Source organism: Accipiter gentilis, chromosome 4, assembly GCF_929443795.1.
Source record: "Accipiter gentilis chromosome 4, bAccGen1.1, whole genome shotgun sequence".
Lineage (NCBI taxonomy): Eukaryota > Metazoa > Chordata > Aves > Accipitriformes > Accipitridae > Astur > Astur gentilis.
In genome coordinates this window covers 26,651,538-26,677,048 of record NC_064883.1, presented here as the reverse complement: position 1 = coordinate 26,677,048, position 25,511 = coordinate 26,651,538, and the positions used below count along the sequence as shown (strand labels likewise).

General features: G+C 38.0%; 1 protein-coding gene across 1 annotated transcript in view; it reads right to left on the bottom strand.

Annotated features, from left to right (window-relative positions):
• PLXDC2 (plexin domain containing 2) overlaps positions 1–25,511 on the bottom strand; it is a 282,191-nt gene that overhangs the window by 64,546 nt on the left and 192,134 nt on the right. Inside the window, exons 5-7 of the mRNA XM_049798209.1 lie at positions 17,052–17,174; positions 14,007–14,125; positions 3,653–3,752 (exon numbers count right to left, since the gene is read on the bottom strand). Of these exons, the coding sequence (XP_049654166.1) occupies positions 3,653–3,752; positions 14,007–14,125; positions 17,052–17,174 (342 nt within the window). The remainder of the gene's footprint in view (positions 1–3,652; positions 3,753–14,006; positions 14,126–17,051; positions 17,175–25,511) is intronic.

Here is a 25,511-nt window from a genome sequence, read left to right as displayed (position 1 = left end):
TGGGAGTCTGCAGAAGGGAGAGCAAAGGACACTGTAGGTGACTGAAAGAAGGACCAAGAACAGAATGCCAAGGATGGCTAAGAAAAAAAAAAAGAAATAAGAGGGAAGAGAAGGTGGGACAGGGACAACGTTCCTGACACAGTAAAGATGCTGAAAAAAAAGGAGGAGAGAAGACTTGTTGGAGGAATATATAAAGCTATCTCCCAGCTTTGCCTTCACCAGCCATGTGTTGTCTAACTGGAAGACATCCATTAAACATTCTTAGCGTCTTTGTTACAAAAGGAAAAATGGTTAATGTACAAGTGTTCAGCCTGTCTGAAGAAGAAGAAATCAGGGTGCTCCCTCTAACCTATTGAACAAATCAGAAGCAGTGGTGGTCCAGAGCCTGGCTCACTTCACTTGAATTACCTGGAAGAAGCAGAAACTTCTCCTCTGAAATTAATTGATGGACTTATTTTGCCATTTTGCTGCCATATAAGCCTCAGAATTTAGGACTTTTCTTGTTAACCTTGGTGTCAAGCAAAAATTCGCTTCCCTTCACACATTACCATTCATTCCAAAGCACTTCTAGAGTATATACAGCCATATGTATCTCTCTCTATATATATATAAAAAAATATAAAATAGTGGCCAATCTGCATCATCATAATATTACCACATAGAGCCCTGAAAAGAAAGACATTGTCTCTATATAAGCAGTAGTAGCAGATCAAGAAAAAAACCCATAGAAAACAGGCAGAAAGCCACCTGTCAAAAATCTTCCATCCCTGTGCTCTAACTCTTAAAAGATAAGGTGAACAAATGTAGGTACCTGTATTCTTTTAGGGACAGATAAAAGGGGTATTACTGCAAAGCCTTTATATGTAGGAGTATTTTAACAAAAATAGGTTTGAAATGCTCAAGGTCCACCATTTAAAAAAGTTCAGCAAATCCTTTCTTTTTGCTCTTGGTTCTTCAGTAGGATCCTTTTCAGCACTCATTAAAATGCAGTTTTGAAATGAAATATTTTTTTCTCCTCAGTATGAAATAGTTTTGCCTGGCTTTAGAACTCGCCTTTCAGAAGTATTAAAAAAGTTATTACTAATGTTTTGGACAGTATGTCTGAAAAAATCTGATAAATAGTTCTATATCTTCCAAAATTAGTTTAATAAAACTAGGACTATTATACTGAAGTTTTAGAATGCTGAGCATACAGAGCGCACCGAAGACACTCAGCATTTATGAAAATTGAGAGGATTTTTTTATTCAGTTAGGCTTGTGTTGCACTTAATGTCTCTTTCAAGTGCAAGATATGTACAAAAATAACTGACAAAACTCAAACATGGAGAAGTAGAGTTGTTTTTTTATTTATTTATTTATTTATTTATTTATTTTTTTATAATTAGTCATGAACATACAGGGAAACTGGGTTTTCTCAATGGAAAAGTCTTTGCTAAAGTGGTAAGCAAGAAGTAATAGCTATACTGTCTTTGCTAAAGTGGTAAGCGGGACCTAGTAGTTATACTATCTTTGCCTTCTCTTGGGACAAACACCAATTTATATTCTTCCATTGTCTTAAGGAGCTAACAAATAAAGTAAAACAATTCTATCATATCACTTTTACAGTAATTGACTAGAGCCATGGTTTATTTAACATCTCTGAAAAACAAGAATGCAAGAACTTGCATATTTTAAGAGCATCTGACAGTGGCTCTCTATGGGCCAACATTATTTACCAGTTCTGTCAGGGTGCTATTACATTGCCTGTACATACTAATATAAACCTGTTTCATTGAAAGCACAATTTAGCTTCAGGAAAATCTACTGCGAACTGATGGTTCCCTTGATTAATACTAGCTCCAGTGAAAGCTGGAAACTAGCAAAAATAATTATGAATTACCACCATCCACAGAACCAGTCGTTAAGGAGAAAAGCAGTGCGTTACACACATCAATACAGAAATAATGCTATCATAACAGTTGCTGCAGTGGCACATTTTAGACTACCCACCTTCTATTCTTCTTATCTCCCACTCCCTAATGTAACTTAATGAATGGAGTAAGTTTAAGATGAAACACTAGACAGATTTTCTGCTAATTACAGTCACTTCACTTAGAAAGTGTCGTGACAAAAACGTTTACAGAAATACTAAAACCAGAAGACTAGTAAGTAACTGTGTATTCATCAAAACCAATGTTACTTAGTAGTAGTAGTGGTCCGAAATATTGTTACAGAGAGAAACATTCGAACTAAAATAAAGACTCACATATACTATATATATTACATACAAAATATGTACATCTAAAATAAGTCCTTTAGTGTTGTTTGATGACGGAGGCTTGATGCCAAAAGATCTGCATACTGCTTGCATCTCTTACATTAAATTTCTGTGTGACTATTCTCATAAACTATTTGCACAAGTCAATCAACCTAATTTCCACCTGAATCCATTTTAGGAGCTCTTACAAGCTGAAGACTCACAGAAATATTCAGATCATTCACTTACAAACATCACTCAAATTGCTGAAATCAGTTGCCTGGATTCATTTGTTCCTAAGCACTCAAAAGTAATCCATGTGACCACAGGCATGTCACAACTATCTATCATACTTTAGAAACAAATTTCTTCCAAGACCTGATCTTTTAAGTGAAATCTGGGCATGCCAACCTCCTTCACACTAGTCTGAGTTCACAACAAGCAACAGATAGTGCTGAAATTATTCATCGTCCCCATGGCAGGACATACAAGACATAGGATTTATGGTCCCTCATATCAAAGACTGTTTAAATGTGATGAGGGGATAGGATGAGCTGAGAGGCAATGGTACTTTAGTGTCAACCCCATCTGCAGGCTGCCTTAAAGATGGGCTGGGTCAGGACAGTCCTTGTGAGCTTTATCTGTGCCACACCTCTGTCAGGGTTCACTTCACAAGAATATGCCTGGACTCAGCCCTTGGAGGCTGGTTCAAGAGCAACTCCTTCCATCTACACCCTGCTATTAAGGGATCATCAAAAATTGAACTTAGTAAATTTGCTCTAAATGTGTAAATAAAACCAGAAGACTTGGAAAGTGAGCATACTCCCTAATGGCTAAACAACCTCAAAGGGTTCTGTACACAGTATGTTAAAACAAAGCATTGAGGAAATTACACTTGACTTCAGTCAAGTCATATAAAGTATAATTAAAGCCAGAGAAAATTAAGTGTCACCTGCATTACTGTTGCCACGACTATGTGAGCCCAAGATGTTATTTAATAACTACATCTCCTCTTCTTTTCTCTCACTAAAATGTATCTATGAATTTGAAGTTCAGAATGTAAAATATTCTCTTTCTGGATACAGTTTTTTTCTGAACAGGTTGCTTCTTCCCTACTATGGATATAGAGACATATTCCAGATAAAGTATCTTATAGAATACCAAATTGTGCTGGTTGACAGTTTAATTTCATATTATTTGGCTGGCCATATAGTTTTATTTACTTAATTTATCAGCTCAAAAGAAACAATGACAGAGAAAGCCACACTGGGAATTATCAAGCAAATAAAATTACACTTGAATTAACAAGCTGAAATTAGCCAAGTGATTTGTTGTGCAGCTAATCATCCTTGATGAAATCAGCTTATACTTGTTTCTCAGCCTCCAAACCATTAGCACCACTACATTTCTACATACTGGGAATTTGCTGGATCCTGTGCACAACCACAAATGCATCTGAGAGTCCCACTTTCACTGGGTGGTTCGTCGAACTTATCTGTGTCACAGCAACAGGAATCTGGAATACAAAACAGGAAGATATGCATGAACTATCAAAGTAAAAAAATTCAGACTAAAAATAACAGCACTGCCAGAATGAACATTTAACCAGTGTAAATTAAAAGTCCTAAATAAATATTTTATACAATACAGCATAAGATGACTAACGATTTATTAAAGATTGAAATTACTGGGTTTAGTTTTTATTTTATCCTAGTTTGCTTTGCTTCTTATGTAAAAATATTCACATTGACACTTAGAGGTGGAACAATTGTTAATGATGAAACAGAAAAGGGCAGTAATTTATTTCCCCCAGTTGAAGAAAAAGTGGGACATGCTAGTATCAGACAAGGAGGAGGAAGAAATACCTCTTTTCTACTATTGAACACACGAACTGTGAAAGTTCAGCTTGAGATGAACATTTTAAAAGCTTATGGCTCGGTTAACTTGCACTGAAAACTGTTTGAAGAGCTACCTGAAGGGAGCTCTGGCCCAAGGATATTCATGTTTAATGTGCCTTGGACTAGCAGAAAAATTATCAGTGTCATGGAAAATGTGGAAAATGCCAGATGCTCACTTGCCAATATCTAGAGGAAGAAATAAACAGACTTAGATAGCCATAGACCAGTCCAGCTTTACATAACAGAGATATTGATGCTGGGCAACAGGGTTGTATGAAAACAGATGCCAAGTTTGATTTCATTCTTTGGGCAAGATTGCATCTTTGGCTGATACTTGTGTAGATAATAGCTTTAGAATTTTGTGAGGTGTTTGATTTAGTGACATGTAGCATTTATACAATATTAATATAGTTAAGTAGACTGACTGATCGCAGTCACACATTAGCAGCCACACTAAAGCAGCAGCTCAGACTGACAGTGCATCTTTACAGTGTATCTTTCTTCTCCAGTCATCAGACCTAGTATTCAAAAGCTGGAAGGGAAGGAAACATGAATTTACTGTCTAGCAGTTCTGTAGATGACACTGGTACAGTAAAAATAATGAAAGGCAGGGATCAATTAGCAAAGTTAGACCTTGCAAAAAAAGCGCAAGATAGGGGTTTGGGGACCATGCTCTAAAGCAGCAGTTCTGGAAGGGATCTCAGTATTGTAGTGGATGAACAGCTCTTGCTGTCAGAAAGGACATGGCAGCAAGAAAACTTAATTAATGTAATATTTGGTTACACAAACAGTGAAATACCGCCTAGGAATGGGGTGGCCATTTTACTTGTACCTGCACATTAGATCATTAATGAAATGTTACACATACTTTGGGGGGATATATTTCTTAACAAGATGCTGAAAACTTAAGAGAATGAAGATTAAGAGAGTCATAAAAATATTTTGAAAACTTCTGCAGGTCTCAAATGCCATTAACAGAAGGGTTAAAGAGCTATCCTGGTTTCACCTGGGATAGAGTTAATTATAACTAGAGTCTTCCTAGTAGCTGGTATAGTGTTATGTCTTGGGTTCAGAATGAGAATAATGTTGATAACACACTGACGTTTTCAGTTGTTGCTAAGTTGTATTTATACTAAGTCAAGGATTTTCCAGCTTCTCATGCCCAGCCAGAAAGAAGGGGGCACAAGAAGATGGGAGGGGACACAGCCAGGGCACCTGAACCAAAATGGCCAAAGCAGTATTCCATACCATGGGATGTCATGCCCAGTATATAAACTGGGGGGAGCTGGCCTGGGGTGATCGCTGCTTGGGAGCTAACTTGGCATTGGTCAGCAAGTCGCAAGCAATTGCATTGTGCATCACTTGTTTTGTATATTCCAATCCTTTTATTATTATTGCCATTTAATTATTGTTACTATTATAATTATTAATTTCTTCCTTTCTGTTCTATTAAACTGTTGTTATCTCAACCCATGAGTTTTACCTTTTTCCTTCTGGTTCTCTCCCCATCCCACTGGGTGGGGGGGAAGTGAGTGAGTGGCTGCATGGTGCTTAGTTGCCGTCTGGGGTTAAACCACGACAAGAGCTCTATTTGGCTTCTCAAAGGGAAAATCGAAAGCTGGCTAGATTAGCATAAACAAGTACTGCCATGGGGAGAAATTACTCAGGGGCTAAAGAGTTTTTTCATCTGGCACAAAAAGATATAACCAGAAGCTGGAAGCTGCAGACCTTCGAAGTAGAATAAGCCCCATGTTTCTATGATTGAGTGTTATTAACCACTGGGATAAACTACCAAGGGAAATTATGATTCTCTACTCATTTCTGCTTTCAAATCACAGTTGGATATCTTATTTTTCTGAGTTGGCCTTCAGTTAACCAAAAATTACTATGCTAAAGACAGATGAAACTGGGTCAAATGTAAGAAACTGAGATACAAGGTGCTAGCTCAGCTAATCTTATAGTCTGCTCTGGCTTTACCTGTGTAAAACTACCAAAATTATACTGTTGGTCAGTATTTTTCACATAGCAGAAAAGTGCCAAAGTAAAAAGCTGGTTACACATCCAGTGAATGAGGATGGCATAACTTCTGATATTTGAGCATCAGTCGTCCTTCTCCTTGTTCCCAAAATATCATTTAGCTGTGCTTTTTCCTGATTACACTGGTAGCTGTCTAGGAAAAGTTACATTTGAGAATATTAACAGAAAAAGTGAGTTCTGGTGAATTAAACAGTGTCATAAATTTCCATTTCTTTTACTTGATTTAGTGACTGGTTTAGCTGATTTATTTAGGGGTTCTTGCAGACATGATCTGCTTTGGTAACAAAAGGAATGATGTTAAACTAACATGAAAAACAGAAGTGTCCTGCAAATACTGCTAGTAATACATCAGTTTAAATCTGGCTTATATCAGCTTAGCTCTGATGCAGTTATTGGACAGTATGACATAAGAAGGCTAAAAGACATATTTTCAAAGTCTTCAAAATAAAAGACTCAATGAGTTCAGAAATAAGTCTATAAACATTCTCCAGCATGAAAGTATAAGCAAAATGAGGGAATTATTCACAGTCTCGGAATACTGTAGAGAAAAGCTTATATTAACTATCAAAGAAACAGTCTTAAAAGATTTTGAGGAGGATACTCTAGAGAAGCTATTGGTAACCAAGTTAGAAAAAGCACTGATGAGAAGGATGCAATGACTATTTCTCTTTGAAGTTAGAAACACAGCAGGTGAAGAAAGGAATGAGTTTTATGGACACAAAATGTAGTTGGAATTGACATTATGAGTAGGTGTGTGACCAACAAAATATGCTGGCAAAATTGGCAGCTCAAGACACAAATTGTGCCTGATATATGAAAAGAATTATACTCATTTTTACATGTGACTGCAAACCAGGAGAAGTTGAACTTGGGTCTCCTTGAATAAGCCTCCTTAATTTTAAGTTAAATGCCTTAGCACACTGTATTGGTTTTATGCGGCAAGGTTTTGGTAGCGGGCGGGGGGGGGGGATGTTGTGCGGTTACAGGGGTGGCTTCTGTAAGAAGCTGCTGGAAGCTTCCCCTGTGTTCGAGAGAGCCCATACCAGCCGGCTCATAGACGGACCCGCCGCCGGCCAAGGCCGAGCCCATCAGCGATAGTGGTAACGCCTCTGTGATAACATTTTTAAGAAGGGAAAAAGTTGGGACGTGGGGAAACAGCTGCCGGAGAGAGGAGTGAGAACATGTAAGAGAAACAAGCCTGCGGACACCAAGGTCAGTGAAGAAGGAGGGGGAGGAGGTGCTCCAGGCACTGGAGCAGAGATTCCCCTGCAGCCCGTGGTGAAGACCATGGTGAGGCAGGCTGTCCCCCTGCAGCCCAGGGAGGTCCATGGTGGAGCAGATATCCACCTGCAGCCCATGGAGAACCCCACGCCAGAGCAGGTGGATGCCCAAAGGAGGCTGTGACCCTGTGGGAACCACGCTGGAGCAGGATCCTGGCAGGACCTGCGGATCTGTGGAGAGAGGAGCCTACGGAGCAGGTTTTCTGGCAGGACTTGTGACCCCGTGGGGGACCCGCGCTGGAGCAGCGTGCTCCTGAAGGTCTGCACACCATGGAAAGGACCCATGCTGGAGCAGTTCGTGAAGAACTGCAGCCTGTGGGAATGGCCCACGTTGGAGAAGTTCGTGGAGGGCTGGCTCCCATGGGTGGAACCCCACGCTGGAGCAGGGGAAGAGTGTGATGAGTCCTCCCCCTGAGGAGGATTAGTGGCAGAAAATAATGTGTGATGACCATAAACCCAATCCCCACCCGCCTTGTGCCACTGGGGGGGCTTGGTGAAGAAATCCGGGAATGAAGTTGTGCCCATGAAGAAGGGAGGGGTGGAGGGAAGGTGTTCTGAGATTTGGTTTTATTTCTCATTACCTTACTCTGGCTGATTTGTAATAAATTGAGCTAATTTTCCCCAAGCTGAGTCTGTTTTGCCCATGATGGTAATTAGTGAATGATCTCTCCTGTCCGTATCTCCACCCACAAGCTTTTTTGTTATATTTTTCCTCTCCCCTGTCCAGCTGAGGATGGGGGAGTGATAGAACAGCTTTGGTGGGCACCTGGCGTCCAGCCAGGGTCAACCCATCACACACACATTTTTTCTGAATTTGTGAATAACTGAACAATTTGCATATTTCCCTCAAAAGTTATGACAACAGCAAAGTAACTTGTCTTTTTTTTTTCAGGAAAGAGTGATGGGTTCTTGCAGTACAAATGCTACAAGTGGTTTGTTGTTTGGGTTTTTTTATAAATTTATTTTCATTACAATTTGGTTCAGAGCTTGAAAGTCACTTTCAGTTTCACTATCTAATAAAATTATGAATGACCCAGTGATATTTGGTACTAAAATAGGATGCAGTAGCCAAGTTGAACAGAAAATACAAACAAAACCTTGAGGAGAAATTAGAAAATTTTGGAGCAGAAATATCTCAGTAGATTTTGCCAAAATCCCTGCAGGTGTCCACACTCTTGTGCTGGATATTCTAGCAAGAGTGAAGAACTTGCGGAATCATTTTCTAAAACAAATTAAAAAATTGTAGTAGGGTCCAGTCTAACAGAAGAAGCAGCCAAAAATTTGGATATATGTTTTTGAAACAAGGTTTAGAAACAAGTGTTTGTGTAAGGTGAGGAAAACTTAAATTAAGCTAGTATAGCCAGCTCTTCAAACTGAGGTACAGCCTGTGTCAAACAATTAGTAACATGGGACAGAAATGCAGTCAAAGTAGAAGGGAATCCATGACCCAGGAAAATTCTTTTATTCTCTTGGAAAAACTACAGCATTATTAAACCTCTATTTACAAAAGCATATGTCTATTTTTAAAGCATGGAAAAGAAATACTTTTACAGAACTGAATACTTCATTCCCTTGGTGATGAGTGTACTGAGTGTGATTATATAGTGCAATCTTTTGAATGAGATGTCAAGATAAAATGAGCTTTTACCATATGGTGCCCTATTAGAAGATATGCCCTTTTAACAGAAGGCTTGTAGTAAAAGCTAAAATAATTTATTGAAAATTACAGCAAAACATAGGTAGCAAACAGATAGCTGATGTTCCAAATTCCTCACCTGAATGGCAAGATATGTCATGACAGGCTGACATGTTAAACAGTTGAACAGTAAGCTAGGAATGTGCAAGTGGTTGCTAATGCATGGCAGGGGTTTTATGGCATTATGTTCAGAGGATGGATTTTAACTAGAATCATTCCAAAGTGTGTGTTAGCTCTGCCATAGACAATATGAATTCTTGTGTTGTACAAGTCACCAGTTTATGAATAAGCTTCCCAAATGCACACTAGTGCTGGGGCCATTGACATCTATATTTTGGATTATATACTTCAACAACAGGGAGAAAAATATTTAGAATTCATGGTGAATTCTATTCATCATCGGGATCAGTAATCTAGACAGTATTTCCCATCAGAGTTCTCAGATTTTATTCTTTTCAGCTTTGAGGACATGTCAGAATCTTACCCTTCAAACAAGAATAAAATAATGGCCTCTGACCTTCTTCTGAAGGAGGTGGTAAGCAGGGTACAATTACTGCCCCACTTCAAAACTGAGTCAAAGAAAAGAGCCAGAGTATGCTGCAAAATAATAACACAATAGTACTTATATAGGATTTTCATTGCCAGTTTCCTAAATAGTTATAAATTAATCTACAGGCCAAACTGCATGAAACTTATTCGGAACTTTTAAGCTGCATAAACTGATCACCTCATAAAATCAAAGATCCTGTTTCCACGTTAATATTTTTGATAAGAATAGCAGAGGCAAAGAAATGCCAGGCATGTATAATGCAGGCAGAATATCCACGAAAACTGTGCATTTTTTTTTAGTTTTCAGGAAAGAATCACAAGGTTTGGAGTCTTGTTACTGAAAACAGAGTGTTTTTCATCATGCATAGCAGTAGCATCAATTTTATCTAAGTGCTAGCACTTAATCAATTCCATTCAATTCTGCCTCCTTTCACAGTAGCAAGAAATTCTACTACAAGTCTCAGAATTGTTTTCCAACTTCGCATATTGGGCAATTTGAGCAAGCATTTCAACTTTAATAATGGTTTCTGGATTGCTACATAAATAGTCATTACTATTTAAATGAACAAAGAAAGCCTTCAAGCCAATGAAATTAAGAAAAATATCCTAAACCATTAACAAAGCCTTTGGTACCTTTGCCTAATTTGTCCTGTATTAATCATGGGCAGAAAAAGAAACCAAATATTACACTAAGGAAAATTAGCTATAAGCACTAATGGGAAAAGACTATATAGAATTGTTATTTTGCTGAAAAGAAGAAAAGCTCTTGAAAATTAAACTTCTGTGAAATTTAGAACATAAGAAATGAGTATTCACTACCAATACATAAAAAAGTATGCCTTTCCAGAAAATTTTCTTTATTACCATGTTATGTTGGTTAGTTTGCACTGTAATGTATTTTATATGTAGTAGAGGTGCACCAGTAAAATTTTCTTGCCAGTTGATGCTTCCTGACATATTGACCATTTGCCAGAACACTAACAGTTGGTGTAAGCAAAGCGATGTTTAAAATGGAAGCTGTATGCACTGTAAACAAAGTAAATTGGTAAAAAAATAAATATGTGACTTGCTATAGGACCTTGCTGTATTTCAAATTGTTTTTACATTTTGAAAACTTGACTGTACAGCTCCTTCTCCCACCCATTAACTCTTCTGAAAGATATTCTGGTGTCTCCAGATTTCACTATCCTGGTGGCTCAGCTCCTTTTCTGAGTTTTTATTTTTTCAGAATCTGTTCTGGATTTTGGATAAAAAATGTGCATTTCAGGCTGCTTCCTATTGGGCAAACAATGGAATGCGGAAGATTGGGCAGAACAACTCCTTTTATACTCAGCAAACCTCAGCCAAGATCCTGCCTTGGTGGTCAACACCAGGTTTATGAGGTAGCAAACCTGATGCAGGAGCAGGAAGGATATGAAACAGGGAATCTCAGATGGTTTGAATAACCAAGAAATAAAAGGTAGAATTTACCTGAAGTGCTTTAGACATAAAAGTCCCTATCTGTACCTCCCTTAAAAGTATAATCACAGTTATTTTAAAAGTAGATTCTTCAAGATAAATGCCTGGTGTCACTAGTACAGAGTCCCTGTGGGATGCTTTATAAAGTTACTGGCAACCTGTCTGCTGCATTTCTTACATGCAGGTGTTTCAGCCTGGAGACTTTCAATGACAATGCAATGAAGACCTCGCAGATTTGCTATATATCACTGTCATTTTTAGTGAACTGAAGTGGCACCAAAAAGATGGTGGAAATCTTCTTGTACAAATTTACTTGTGTTAGTGAGCACTCACATAGGTAATCTTACTGGAGTTAAAGGGGCTCCTGACAACATGACTCACCAGCAAGAGAGATGGTTCCAAAAGGAAGGAAAGCAATGGATTCAGCACTGGAAAGTAAATAAATTCCTAGCCAGACTTATAAGCACTAGAGTCAAATTTAAATTCACAAGTGTCTCAGTTTTTCTTTTCAGACAACTTGCGTCTGATCAGTGATTGGAAATTTTATTCAATTTTCCTCATATAGGTGAAAAGCTGAGGTAGTTTTAATGGAGTAAAAGGTGCAAATAAAAAGTATTGTCTTCTGGTAATCTCAGCTTCCAAATACATTCCCCAAAGGAATACACTAGTTGTAACGTTCTAAGATTTTACAGAAATCTTTTGTCAAAAGATTTACAGATCACTAGCATGTTACTATTGCCACTTTAGAAAGTCTCTTTCCTTAACTACGTGCAGTAATTCCAAAATGATGTTTGGTAACTCCATTCAGGACAAGAATAACTCATAACAGGGGCTTTCAAAGATTCAGCAGTGGAAAAAAATGCAAATTATCTCATTTTTAAATTCCAATTCTTTCTGCTTCAGAATTAATGAAAAGAACATCAATAACTCCTCCCCACAAAAGCACTGTGGTGCTGGAGGAAGCTTCCAGCAGTGCAGTGAGAGCAAGCAGTCTACAACGTTGTAGCATAGAAATTGTTTAGCCACAGACTAAATGATGTACTTGCATGCAATTCTAGGGAACCACATGTGAGTAATAAGGTGGCCCATTTCCTCCTGTCTTCCTAAATGAATAAAGTTTTCCATTGCCTGGCACTCTGCATCACCATTTACATTTATGCAAAATGAATGCAAGATACTGTCAGTCTAGAACAACAGGTTCTATCAACCATCTTAGATTCATTTTGCACAGGGCTGGACAGTAACAGACAGGGCAGAGCATCTCATAACCAAGAATAGTAGTGTACTGAAAATGTCACCATTTTAATGTCAGAACGCATATATAGTTCTTGCAAGTGTATCTTAAAATTAGAAATTGAAGTAGTTTCCCTCCCCACTTCTCTGGGTCTTGAAGGCAGGAACTTTTCTGCAGTCTTTAAAAAGATTTTTTTTTTTTCCTTTAAAAAATTTTCAACAACAGGAGATAAACAAAGCTTTGGTGCATACTCCTTTGATCAAGCACAGGCTCCATTGTGCTAAGCAGAGTAAACTTTTCATGAAGCTGGAGTCAAAATGCAAATAAACTGCATTTTCAGAGGTGAAGATACTAGCCTATACATAATGTTCAGACATGGAGTCTAAGCAGACCTTGCATCAGCATGTCTTTTACAAGATAAGGAAAGCCAGGTCTGTGGGCATACCAGAAGTTTGTTGTGTCTAATTCAGTAAGAGTATCCTGCAGCAATGTTGTTTGCAAGGTGCAAAGACATCTATCTTAAATGAAGATATGACTACTGTTAGTAGACTAACACAGTTCCTCACTAGCTTTCTAATCAAGGGGACAGGACTACTATTATTTCTGCTTCATTCAGGTGCATGGCTTCAACATAGGCATGAAAAATGAGCCTGAAGGCTCACAACTGGTTTATAGCAGAGAGAGAAGAGAACCTAGATTTCTCCAAGTCTGGACAATCAGTTATATCACTGATTACATTTTTTTAATGTAAGGAGGATAACAGAGAGACATCTTAAAGAGAAAGTCACACTTTGCATGCCAAACTGAGATTAAAATAACCAAATAAAAAAAAAAAAAGAAATTGTTCTCTGCCCCTAGAGATTTGAGTTTATCTACCTTCTGATTCTCATTTGCATGAAATTTAACTGGAGGTATAGCCTCTGGGCTACAGGCTCCAAGACTCTAGCAACTCTAGCAAGAAAAAAAAAAAAATCACCTAAAGTAACAACTGAAATTCTGAAACACTTGGAGGATGCAGAAGAGCCCAACTGAGACAACAACATGTTGGTGCTATGAAAACAAACAAAATGGCCTCAGTCTAACCAGTGTTATCACCAAACAGATGGAAAACCTCACAGAGCTAGAGATACCAACCAGTTATTTCTTATTTGAAACATATGAACTTTGAAATACATCAGTTGCCAAAAAAATGATAGCTGCAGGAAAAAGGTGACATTTTAATACTAAGCATTGATTCTAGAGTATTTGCAATACAGGCTCAAGTTAGGTGAACTAATTGAGCAAATTAGACCCTAACTTTCAAAACCTAAGAGGAATTTGCTAAACAATCAAGAATTTACCCAACACTTACAACCACCTAAAAAAGGCCACTTGTAATCCAGAAGTAACACATTGGAGCCATGTGGATGGTTTTCAAGTCCATCACATGTACATCACTTTTACAATAAAATGCCATTTTCAGCAAAATAGTGGTCTTATAAGCAATATACTGAAATGGTCTTATATAGCTGAACTTTCAAATATCCCCCCCCCCCCCCCCCCCCCAAAATTTAGGGAAATTCCTGGCAGGTTTAAAGTAATTTGTATACTTAAATGACAATTTTCAGACCCGACTTACTTCTTTGTAGCCGAAAATGATACGCCCATCATTGAGAAGGGTGGCCTGAAAAGTGAAACTGCCCAGGTTGTAATTATCCTGCAGATGTACATGGTCCCACTGGACAACTAGTGCTGTGCCTGTGAACCCCAGAGTGGGGGCAGAGAGGCAAAGGGAAGAAAAAAATGTGAGAAAAATATTAACTGACTGTAGAAAAAGTACTTAACTGCAGTTACTTGAAACAAGAACAGTGCTTTGTCTCTTTTCAGCAACTTTCAGCCCAACATCTTGAAATGATAAAGATATTACGAACACAAGTTGCAACTGAAATCCTCTTACAGGTAGACACCACAGTGCCACAAATAACTAGCTCAACTACTCACACAGAAGTGTGCTAAACTGAGTGGTCAGGTAACTCATCTGGAATTGCACAAGGAGTCAACAATCACTAAAGATCCGATCCAGCACTCGGAGTTCAGGTGTGCTCCCACAACCACTGCTCTGCAGTGGCTTTTTTTGCACACTATATATATACCCTAATGACTTTGAAATTTGAAGGGCTAATAGCATTGCCGGTTTAGTAGAACTTATTGTTTGAGGAATTCAGATGCTTCCATTAACTATGCATTAATATAAATAGCATTAATTTTTTTTTTTTTTGCGTGGTGCAAGCCCTTGCTGAGGTTCTGCAAGTTGAAAAATATTAGGTGCTGGCAATAAATAAACATAGTTTAAATTAAAACCACTAAGAGTCCATAGACAGGGTAAGTATTGAGTCTGGTGTGCAGAGATTTAGTTGCAAGAGGCTCGTTAATATTCACGGGAGTTCTCTGTCTGAATATCCACTTATCACACTAAAAATGTACCCCAAGAAACTTGCATCCCTGTGAGCATGTTTTACAGATGTTGAGGGTTATATTCAGGCAGCTTGGCTGAAAGACACTTATCACCAAAACTGTGCTTACTGAAATGACTTTTTTGTCTTTATATGCCTTCCTCAGCATACTTCTCTCTTTGGCACTAATGGGAGTTATGTGCTTTGATTCATGACACTTTAATTTCTTTTCATCCTGGAGTGTTCAAGGTGGGTCAGTATGCATCCAGCTCAATACATTGTTGATATATCCTTGAAACACCTTTTGTCACAGATCTTCTATGCTGTAACTTCCATGAACACACCTTGGTAGGGGATGTCATTAAACTATGAGCATGCAAGTTTTTGGTACATACTGCGCTAAGTCCACCACATTATTGTCCCATGTGTCTTTCATAAGCACAGTACATGTTCATTAATTGTGCACACAGTGCATGTTCATTAATTGTGCACACAGTTCATTTTTCCTTCTGTGATCATAGTCATTAATTGCTTTCTGAATATTTATTTGATTGTACTAAATTTCATTTTAAAGCAATTTAAAGGGACTTTTAAAATCATTGGAGTGAAAATAGACAGAACTTCTTATAGTCAGTCTTTGAGTACCTCAGATCTATGTGCATCTCAGAATCCCAAGCTAAAGGGGAGTACAGCTGCCTCCAGAACAGTCGTTTCGTTCCCAGGGCCTTTATGTAGATTCGTGTGTACATAAGTTCCTTGCAGTTAGCTCCATGAGTGAGACTTCGAAGGGTCACCATGCTTGCCCACTACAGATGCCACTCTAAAGCAGCACACTTACTCACAGAGATAAAACATGCATGAATAAGAAATAAGGAGCTGAAGATACAATTTGCTCAGTTAATTTTTATTTGGAGTAAGATAGCAAATTCTTTGTCTTAAAGCACATGGGGTCCAAAAGAGCATCATGCCTTACACATGAAGAGGGATCCAAAATCTCAAAGTAGTATTCAACCTTGTCGTGAAAGCCATGTGATACAGCTTGATACACCTGGTATGGAGAATGGAATTTAGGAATACAATGAGAACTAGCAATGTCTTCCCCAGAATCCTCAGATTCTTTCAGTAGAGATGACAGATCTCAGGCCATAATGTCAAATAATTTATGAAATGAAAATAATATTTATTCTGTTTGAAAATTCTCCATTCAAGGAGTAGGATTTTCTTATGTAAGTCTATTTTATTGGATTTTTAATGAATAAATGCTGCAAGTAATGACTATATTGAAAGGAAAGGTTATGACTACGTGCAAAGGTGATAGGATACATTTTGATCCCCGATCTAAAGAATAAAAATTAACACACCTGGTTGGAAATGTGACATATTTTTGGACATGTTCATAATTTGTGCTTATATTAACTATGAATAAACATACATAAAATGGCACAGGCTTATCCTGGAAGATTTAAAACAATTATTGATCTCATGATATTAAGTCATGATACTAAACTCTGTAAGTTTTAAATTCAGAATAGACAGTCACTGTCATTGAATTTGATCGCTAAAGGCCTGAGGTAAGGCACCAGATGCCTTTTAATCACATAGGTTATGTTTTCAAAATATTGATTGTAACCAACTTCATGAGACAGATATCCACACTTTCAAGGCCTGTGAAATATCTCACAGAGCTTCAAGTATAATACTGCAGTTTGCCTTTTACCCTTTCAGTCTTTTGTATGAGGGACTGTTGAGAACTCATGGTGTAGATGAGTGTATTGGATTCCAGTCCTGGGACTCCAGGCACACTTAGTCATCAACAGGTTTATTAAACTTATACCTGCCCTGCTTCTGTCTATTCTTGCTATTGCATTCCACAAATGCTATTTTCATTTCAGCTAGTGGGGTTTTTTTGAAGTAACAGGAACTTGCACTTTTATACAAGACAGATTTTTGCTTTTAAAATTGATAAAATACATTTCTAGTTTGAGTTTATGTACTTTAGCATCCAGAAGATATCTGTCCAATTAGGAAAAAAGCATTCAGGACTCTTTAACTGAATTCTAAGTTAAGAACTGTTTATGGACTTCTAACCACATGCTTTATACAGCTTGTGAGTTAAAAAACAAACAAACAAACAAAAACATCTTCAATTTTTCCTTCAAAAATAGTTATTTAGGAAAATATGAAGAGCCAAGGGACACAGACACATTCATTTATGAAGGACTACTACATACCATTATCAAAGTATCTGACTGTTGAATTTCTTGACACACTGGGGTCAAAATTTGCCATTAAGGGTGCAATATATTGTGTAGCTGTTAGCATTCGATGCACAACTTCTCCAGTATATATGAAACCTACAATAAAAATAAAAAAAATTGAGACCATTTCAGTAACTTCTGAAGGGATTTAATAGAATGGCAGGTTGAACTAGGCATTGCCAGAGCATTAAAGGGTCATTTGAGAGAAATTAAACCCACCACCAATTTTATGGTGAATTAAGTAAGAGCTAAAATATCAGGAAAATATCTGTGATGGCTGCCAAAAGAACAAGATCCAAGATAAACAGTGGAACAATTAGTTCAAGAAGCAAGTTTTCATACAGAAATAAAAACAGAGCAAACTCAGGGAAAAATAACTCCAGTTATAGACAAAATGCAGATATGCAACATTATCAAAATGAGCTATTTACCACCATGCATATTCCATAGTGCTTTCTATCCCTTCCAAAACTGCACAATTTGTTTTGCTTTTGCAAATTGTTACCTCTTCAAAAGTTAGTCTAACCCTTTTTCAAATTCCTAGAGACACACAGTAAGAGATTATTTCAGACAAGAAAAGGTAACAACCTTAAAAAAAAAAAAAGTTAGCTGAAGAGTAGAACGGATAGGATTTTTTCATGATTATAAGCCAAGCAGCACTTCTGCTACATTCTCTGCAGTGTCAGGTCTCACTAGTTTATCCTATTCATCCTTGAATCTGCAGTACTCCTCAGATCAATAGTGGGCTTCATTCATCAGAAGTGCTCACCCAAAACCTCTTACTGGCTTGGAACTGGAGTTCTTCCTTCAAGGAAGAACAGTGATCTATGGTGAAAACAGTAATGCTGCAGTTATCTTCAAAGCAAAACTTCATATATTTTAATAGCAGGAAAGCCCTGCCATTTTAAACAATAAATGGTCTACAAATAAACCTGTATTGCTTAGGTTTGCCAACTACACATCAGCTGACTAATGGGACTAACTTTTTTTAAATGCCCTGACCTAAAGCCTGACTTAAAAACTCCCACTGCCCTAGAGTGAGTCTTTTCTTAAGTTTTATTTTAGCCTTTGCCTTGCTGGTCAAAACTGGCAAACTTTAAGTTGATTGGAGTTACAGGTAGATCTTCAAAACTAAAGTTTGGACACTACCTCTCCTTTTAAAGTGCTTACCAGATGGTGCCTTATGCTGAAGTGTTTGCTTTTTCTCCTTCTATTGATTTAATGAAGTAAATTCCAATAGCAAACATCCCAATAACAAGAATATTAGAGTTGTCTCAAAATTTTCTAACAGAAAAAAATTCCATTTGGAAAACATCTCACAGAAATTCAATTCTTTACTGGCAAATGATAACATCCACTGGAACAGTATTTGTGCTGTATTTATGCTCTCTCTTCCTCCACAATCCCTTTAATTGTCAAGCCCAACAGACCCTTTCTTGTCACTTTTAGTGTCATTGCAATACAACATATAATGAAGGAGCATATAAATCTATCCCTAAAACACAATTGTGAAATTCCAGAACTAAACACAAACCTGAGCAACTGGAATTATCCTGAAGGTAGAAATAACATTTTCCAGCCAACTCCAGTTAATATATGATATTAAAAAACTATTAGTGTGCAACCTCGCTTTCTTAATGATAGTATCTCCATCCTAACCACTGTGAGATGACACAGGTTTGTTAAAAGGCTTGTTTGTTATGATATAGGAAATCTCTGAGAGCATGCAAAAAATAGGAAGTTTCTGGAATGCTTTAGGCATCCTTCCAGTCCTGTCTTCTCCTGAAACATGTTGGTAAATCCTTGCTAACTGTTCACAGAACTAGTTCTAGAAATCATAAGATGCTATAAACAAACAAACAAAAAAGGTGGTTCTTTGGAATAATTTTCTTGCATGGCTGTTAGCAGTTAAGATTAAGTACCGTGAAGTCAACTCAAGTGGAGGCAATAGGAGACCTAAGAAAAAGCCAGGTGTGGAAAAATACAGTAAAAGATTCAGTTGGAAACATTTGGCATTGGCAAAGGGGTGAGTTAAGAACCTAGCTGCTTTTGCTTTAAAAGACACCTATGTATTCAAACAATACAGTATTTTAATATCTGGACACCTCCTAACTACTAATTAATTCTTAGGAATAAACTACTAAACGTCTTTTTGGGGGACGGGATGGGACACAGAGATTCTTTCAGTTAAATATCTAAATACCACTTTTCTCTTTTGCTAATTAATAGGAAGAAAGAAACACCAATTAAAAAAAAATCTGCCCACGCATATTTACAAGTCATTTATAAACCTAAACTTGCAGAATATACAATTGTGGCTGTAATTTTACTCTATTACTCATCATTTTAGGATAGCCAACAGTCCTGCCAAAGTATGGTACCTGAAATGCATTTTCATTATTTCCTGTTTATTGCTGTCTGCTTCTAAAATGTCATTCCCTTGAGAAGTATTCTGTCATGCTTATTTAGACATTTTAAACACATAACATTTCACAGAATATTTGTGCTTCTTATTATCCTTATGGCCATGTGCACGCATATTTTACCACAGTCTTGGGTAGGTCTATAACCTTGAAACCATTTGAAGACAATATAAACAAAACCTTTGAATCCATATTCATGTATTACAATTAACCTTAATACTTCAGTACTTATTAATCCCTTGCACAATGGTCCTATCCTTACACACAGTTTCCCTTTCATGCTTTCATCCCATTTACAGTATAAATGTCACCATTATAACTAATAATGAGGCAGATACAATAGGAAAAGAAAGGACTCAATTGTGCTGGAACACATAACTAAGTAAATCGACCCAGGTAATTAGTAACCACAGAGCGTATTTCCAAGTGTTTGCCGGATGCAGCTTTACTTTAGACAAAAATGGAAAGCAGGAGGTGGATGATAGCTGGGAAGCAGGCAGGCCTTGCATAAAGATCATTCTAATGAGAACTCCAGTCATGCATTGGAACAACTTGAAAAGAAACACAACGTCATTTCAAATCATCCCAGAGATTCAAAGGCTGAAGCCACTGTTGAGCATGGACATTTTACTGTTGCCACTATAACTTAAAGAAAGCAGCAAATGTAAAATTAACTTATTCTTGAATTCTGCAGAATTCCACAGAAAATTGGCTTATAGTATCTGTGACCTAATTTTCTGACAGTGGTAAATGCCCATGGTTGATTCATTTAGTCAAGGAAGAATTTTTCAGACCTGCAATTTCCTGAACCACTTAATCTCTCCTTTGTGGGAGGCGTTGGTAGAGTTCTTTTCCAAAACTCTCCACAAATACTATACCTAGAAGCATAATATGCTCCTAAATGCTGGAATGAAGACAAATAGGAAACAGTGCTCAGCATTTTGTAAGTTTTTTATGTATACATAAATCTAACTAAAACTAAGCATGAACTAACTAAAGCCACATGCAAATCAAGGAAGGTATACTCTAGTCCTCAGAGTGTACAAATGCACACTCAGACAGAGGGGAAAACTATATACATATATATATATATAACCACTGAAATATGAAAGCACACTTCCACTTGATGCAGGACCCTGACTTGATTAAAAATGCATTTTACATCTAAATTTATCCATTCTAAAATATGTTCCCTATCTGTTGTATTTTAACATGTTAGATTTATAGATGAGATTTCACACACAAGATTACAACAATCTGCACATAAGTTTTCTTGTGGTTTCTTTTTTCTACTCCTAGCTGCGCACAAACTCACTACCACTTAGAAGGTTTTTTGACAATGTTTGCCAAGTGTGCAGAGTAACAGAATACAGGATCAAAGCAGCACAGACAATGAGTCCTTTGAAGGTGCTATTGTGCGTCTATAAAGATATGATAGGATATGGGATATGCAGGCAACATACAAATGGAACATCGAAGTTGATAACTAACTTCTCCCTTCTAAGGCCCTGCATGAACAAGTTACATAAACCTCAGCCTGATTTTATATAGGTGACTTTATGATAAACTGGTTTTGCACTTTAGCATTTAGCTGAATTAGAACAAAAACCACCTTAGATTATAATTTCAAGTGTGATTTCTTTTTAAATGTCTGAAACTGGTCATATCTTAAAAGCATCATACTGAATACAGGATATAAACGAATTATACTTCTATGTGCTTGTGAAGATTAGGCTCCATTTTGAGAATGTATATTTTAGATGCTCAGTACTTCTTCAAAGCTATTATGACAGTTCAGTCTTTACCTATGTAGTGGGTTGACATTTGCCAGCTGCCACACACCCACGCAGCTGGTCTCTCACTCTCCTTCCCCAACAGGACAGGGGAACAAAATAAGACGAAAAAACTTGTGAGTCCAGATGTAGACAGGAAGAACACCTGCCACTTACTGTCATAGCAAAACAGAATTGACTTGAGGGAAATGAATTTAATTCATTGCCATATAAAATAGGTTTGGATAATGAGAAACAAAGACAAATTAAAATAACATCTTCCCCCCACCCCTCCCTTTTTCCCAGGCTCAGTGTCACTCTCTCATTCCTGACCCCTCTAACTCCTCCCCATTGAGCAGTGCAGGGGGATGTGGGTTGCAGTCAGTTCATAACACTTCATCTCTGTCACTCCTTCCTCTTCACATATTTTCCCTGCTCCAGTGTAGGTCCTCCCCACAGGTTGTAGTCCTTCAGGATAAACTCTCAGGATTCCAGCATGGGTCCTCCACAGGCCACAGTTCCTTCAGGACGTTTCCACATTTTCAGTGTGGGGTCCTCCACAAGCTCCAGGGAAATACCTGCTCCAGCCTGGTCTCCTCCACAGATGCTTCAGTGCCTGGGCGACCTCCTCCTCCTCTTTCTCTCCCCTTGGTGTCCAACAGGGTTGTTTCTCATGTCTTTTCCCTTACTCTTGACACTGCTGTGCAACATTTTTTACCCCTTCTTAAACATGTTTTCCCAGAGGTGCCACCAGTTTGGCTGATGGGCTCAGCTGTGTTCTGCAGTGGGTCCATTGGAGCCAGCTGGATCCATCTCTGACATGGGGCAGCTCCTCACCTCCTTCTATAGAGACAGCCACCCCACTACCAAAACCTTGCCACAGACCCCTAATACAACCTAAGATTTAATCTAATATTTTACTTGTTTTATATATTACCTATTTCATACTTTATCCTATATATCAACTATTTTACCTAATATGCAGCAATAACATTATTTACCATTAAAAAGATCTAGAAAAAAAGAATCATTGTCTGCTGAAAAATAAAATAATGGTACTAAATAACAGCAATGAAATAAGTTGATGTGGAATTATTCCTTCAAAAAGCCATGACATTGCTTTCATTAAAAAAAATATAACATTTTGTTTATTCTCAAAAATTATATTTATTGGACATAAACACCTGAAACAATACTTCTTTCAACCCTATATACCAAACAACACATTTGACATGAATGGGAATGCTCAAAACCACTTTGTGTAGCTGCCAATAAGCAGTTTGTCACAGGCATCAAAAAACCCTGTAATTATCTTTCCCTTCTTTTCATAGTTCTGAAGAATTTGAGAGCTTGACTGAATGGCAGGTAAGTTCCACCAAAGCTCCATAAACCAATGCTACTTATCAGGTGGTTTTGCCATTATGGTACAAGTTGGCTCATGTGCCTTCTGTACAGCAGCATTCATGTTTCAGGTACAAGCACTTATATTACTTTTACAGTCTACAAAGCCTGATGGGTTTAAAAGGTAACTAACTGATCCCCTTCCACATTGGTTGATGCTATCCAAAGTGTGTCAGGGAGTCCCCAGAGAAGGCTTTTTCTGCCATTCAATGTGCCTGAAGATGTTGACTCATAGGGAAGCAAAAGATGCATGATGTACTTTTTTCTTGAGACAGCTTACTTAATTCCAGATCAGAGAAAGGAGAAGATGATACTTGGAATTTAAAGACCGAGTCAAAAAGTATGCATTTAAAAAACCTGAAATTAATGGAGTGGTACAAAAATCTGAAGCTCAAAACAAAGAACAAATCTAACCATCTCATACAAAATATTAACTGCAGAAAGAAATAAGACTGCTTTGGAAAAAAAAAAGTTCATTTTCTTATCAGGCAGCTGATGTTAAGTAAAACCGTATGTTAAAACCCTTAGTAATACAACAAGCCGTGGTTACTTAGCTGGAAAAGGAACTGCCTGCCAGCAGCAGCTGAACAATGAAAGGTTTTGCATGAGAGACATTCGCTGGGCAAAGGCAGAGCTGCCATTCGAGTGCATAGTTCAGTGCAGGTTTACTCGAGTGCCTTTGCAGCATATAAACTAGAGGGGAAATAACAGAGCAGCTTCCGAAAAACAGAACAGGAAAGTGGTTTCCCTAAGAGGGTAGGCTGCAACCCTGATCACCCAAGGGAAAGCCTTGATTTCAGCTTGTGTATTCACATATGCAACAAGCTTTGTAGAGATGCAACAACACACACTCAGACCACTCCCCTCCCCTGCCCCCCTGTCTTGTTATATAGAGGAATAATTCCTTTTATTTCTCCCTGTTCATTTTCTTACTTAAGCAGGGTGAGAGTACATGACTTCTGCTGCTCATTTTCCTCCAAAACACTCTGAAAACTGTTTGTGCAGCCAAGAGAGAAAACTGCAGAGGAACTGACAGGAGCTTCCCAGCTCTCTGACTGCTTCTCTTTTGGTCTCAGCATAATCAAAGCCTTCTGAAAGGATCTGCCCTGGGGCATGTGGTGGTATCTCATATGACCCCAAAGCTACCTCAATGGGTGGCAATACTTCTACTCCATCTTTACCATCCCAGATCCAGTGCACTGCCCATTTTTGATGGAAAACAGAGTCAGCCAAGTAAAGTACTGTACAGATTAAGATCTACCACAATTTTCACAACTTTACCCCCAACCTAGCAATTATATATTATTAAAAGACTGACATAAACCAAGGTTTGTTATCTACCTCATCTGAAGATCTACTTCCCCACCCCGATGAAGAAGACAGTAGGAGAAAAATGATAAGAGACTTAACTTGGGCTTGTTTAAAAATCCTACCATAACCAGCTGTGGTGCCAAAGAAGTGTTTAATGCCTGGTTTCTGTCAAGCAGAGTTGAGCATCACCGACCAAGATAACAATAAGCTGCTCACAACTTAATGGGGGGTAAAACCCCCGCACATTCTACAATTGATTCATATGCCATCTTGATGTCTCCACCTGCCAGAGATACTGTCTTGCCAAAGAAAAAATTTGGAAAGTGGATCAAAACTTCTTCCACCAAGTTCTCCAATTCTCTATGATCATTGGTGATGCAAAAAGCTGCATTCATTTCTCTTGTTAAACCACTATTTGCCAGGACAGTAGGGAAAGTAGACCAGAGATAGAGACTGAGATGTAGGATGTGAGAGTTTATATAAATATCCTGTAAGACTGAGGTTCTAATAGTTATTTCAAAAGTTAAAATAATTCTCAGAATTAGTACACTCTGAGACAAATATTATTGTATTTCATTCTACCCAGCAACATCTCAGCAGATCTGCATGAGATTAGCCTTAAAGACCACTTCAGCAATTTCTGGATATTTCCACTTGTAAATAGAAAGCTGCAAATAATTTAAATAGGGAAATTAGAGTATAGTTTGTTACTATTTGTGCTAGGAAGCTCAGATTTAGGTAACAAAATAAGAGCTAGTGAAACATATCTGCACCCTCTGTAAAGATTACTGGAGTATAGCAACAGCTTTGCCAAAAGCAGGAGGGGTACGGCAGCCTCTGCCCTCAGAGCCACCCCATGCTGTGTGCACTGTCTCACCTGCTCCCTTGCTCAAATCGCTCCAGTACCTTGGCCCAGACCTATTAGTGAGCCCAGCTTAGTGGGCCCAGCCCACAGACATACCATCTAAGATCTCTTCTATTTGCCAACCACATGCTAACATGTACCTACAAAAAGAAAACCCCAAACTAAAAATCAAACCATGAAAATCTTTCACTATGTGAACAGATATTCCTCAATGCACTTCTTCTGTAGCAAGCTGCTAGAGAACACAGCTGTTGTTTGGGAAAGCTATGGCCTCATTCGCCTTCAGAAAAAACAACCAAGTTTCCCCCAGTAGAAAGGCCAGAAAATTTTAGGAGTGCTGTTACTTAGGCACATCTAACCATCAGCTGAGATCAATATAAGGTAGAGAACATGAGCGTAACTCAAGAAGATATGCATTTGTGTTTTCAAAGTGTCAGAGAATTCCAAATTGTTCTATGACTGGAAAACGCTACCTTTTAAGAAACTGGTTCTCACGCAGTCATTCACTTCTAAAAGATTTCTGTAAACAAAGCTTTACTAAAAATTAGCACCTAGTAAAATCCTGACATCCTTTTATTCATTAGCCATTCAAGAAAACTCATTTCAATTGCAGCACACAAACCAACTCATTTGCAAAAACCTCTGCTCTGTTCAAACAAGA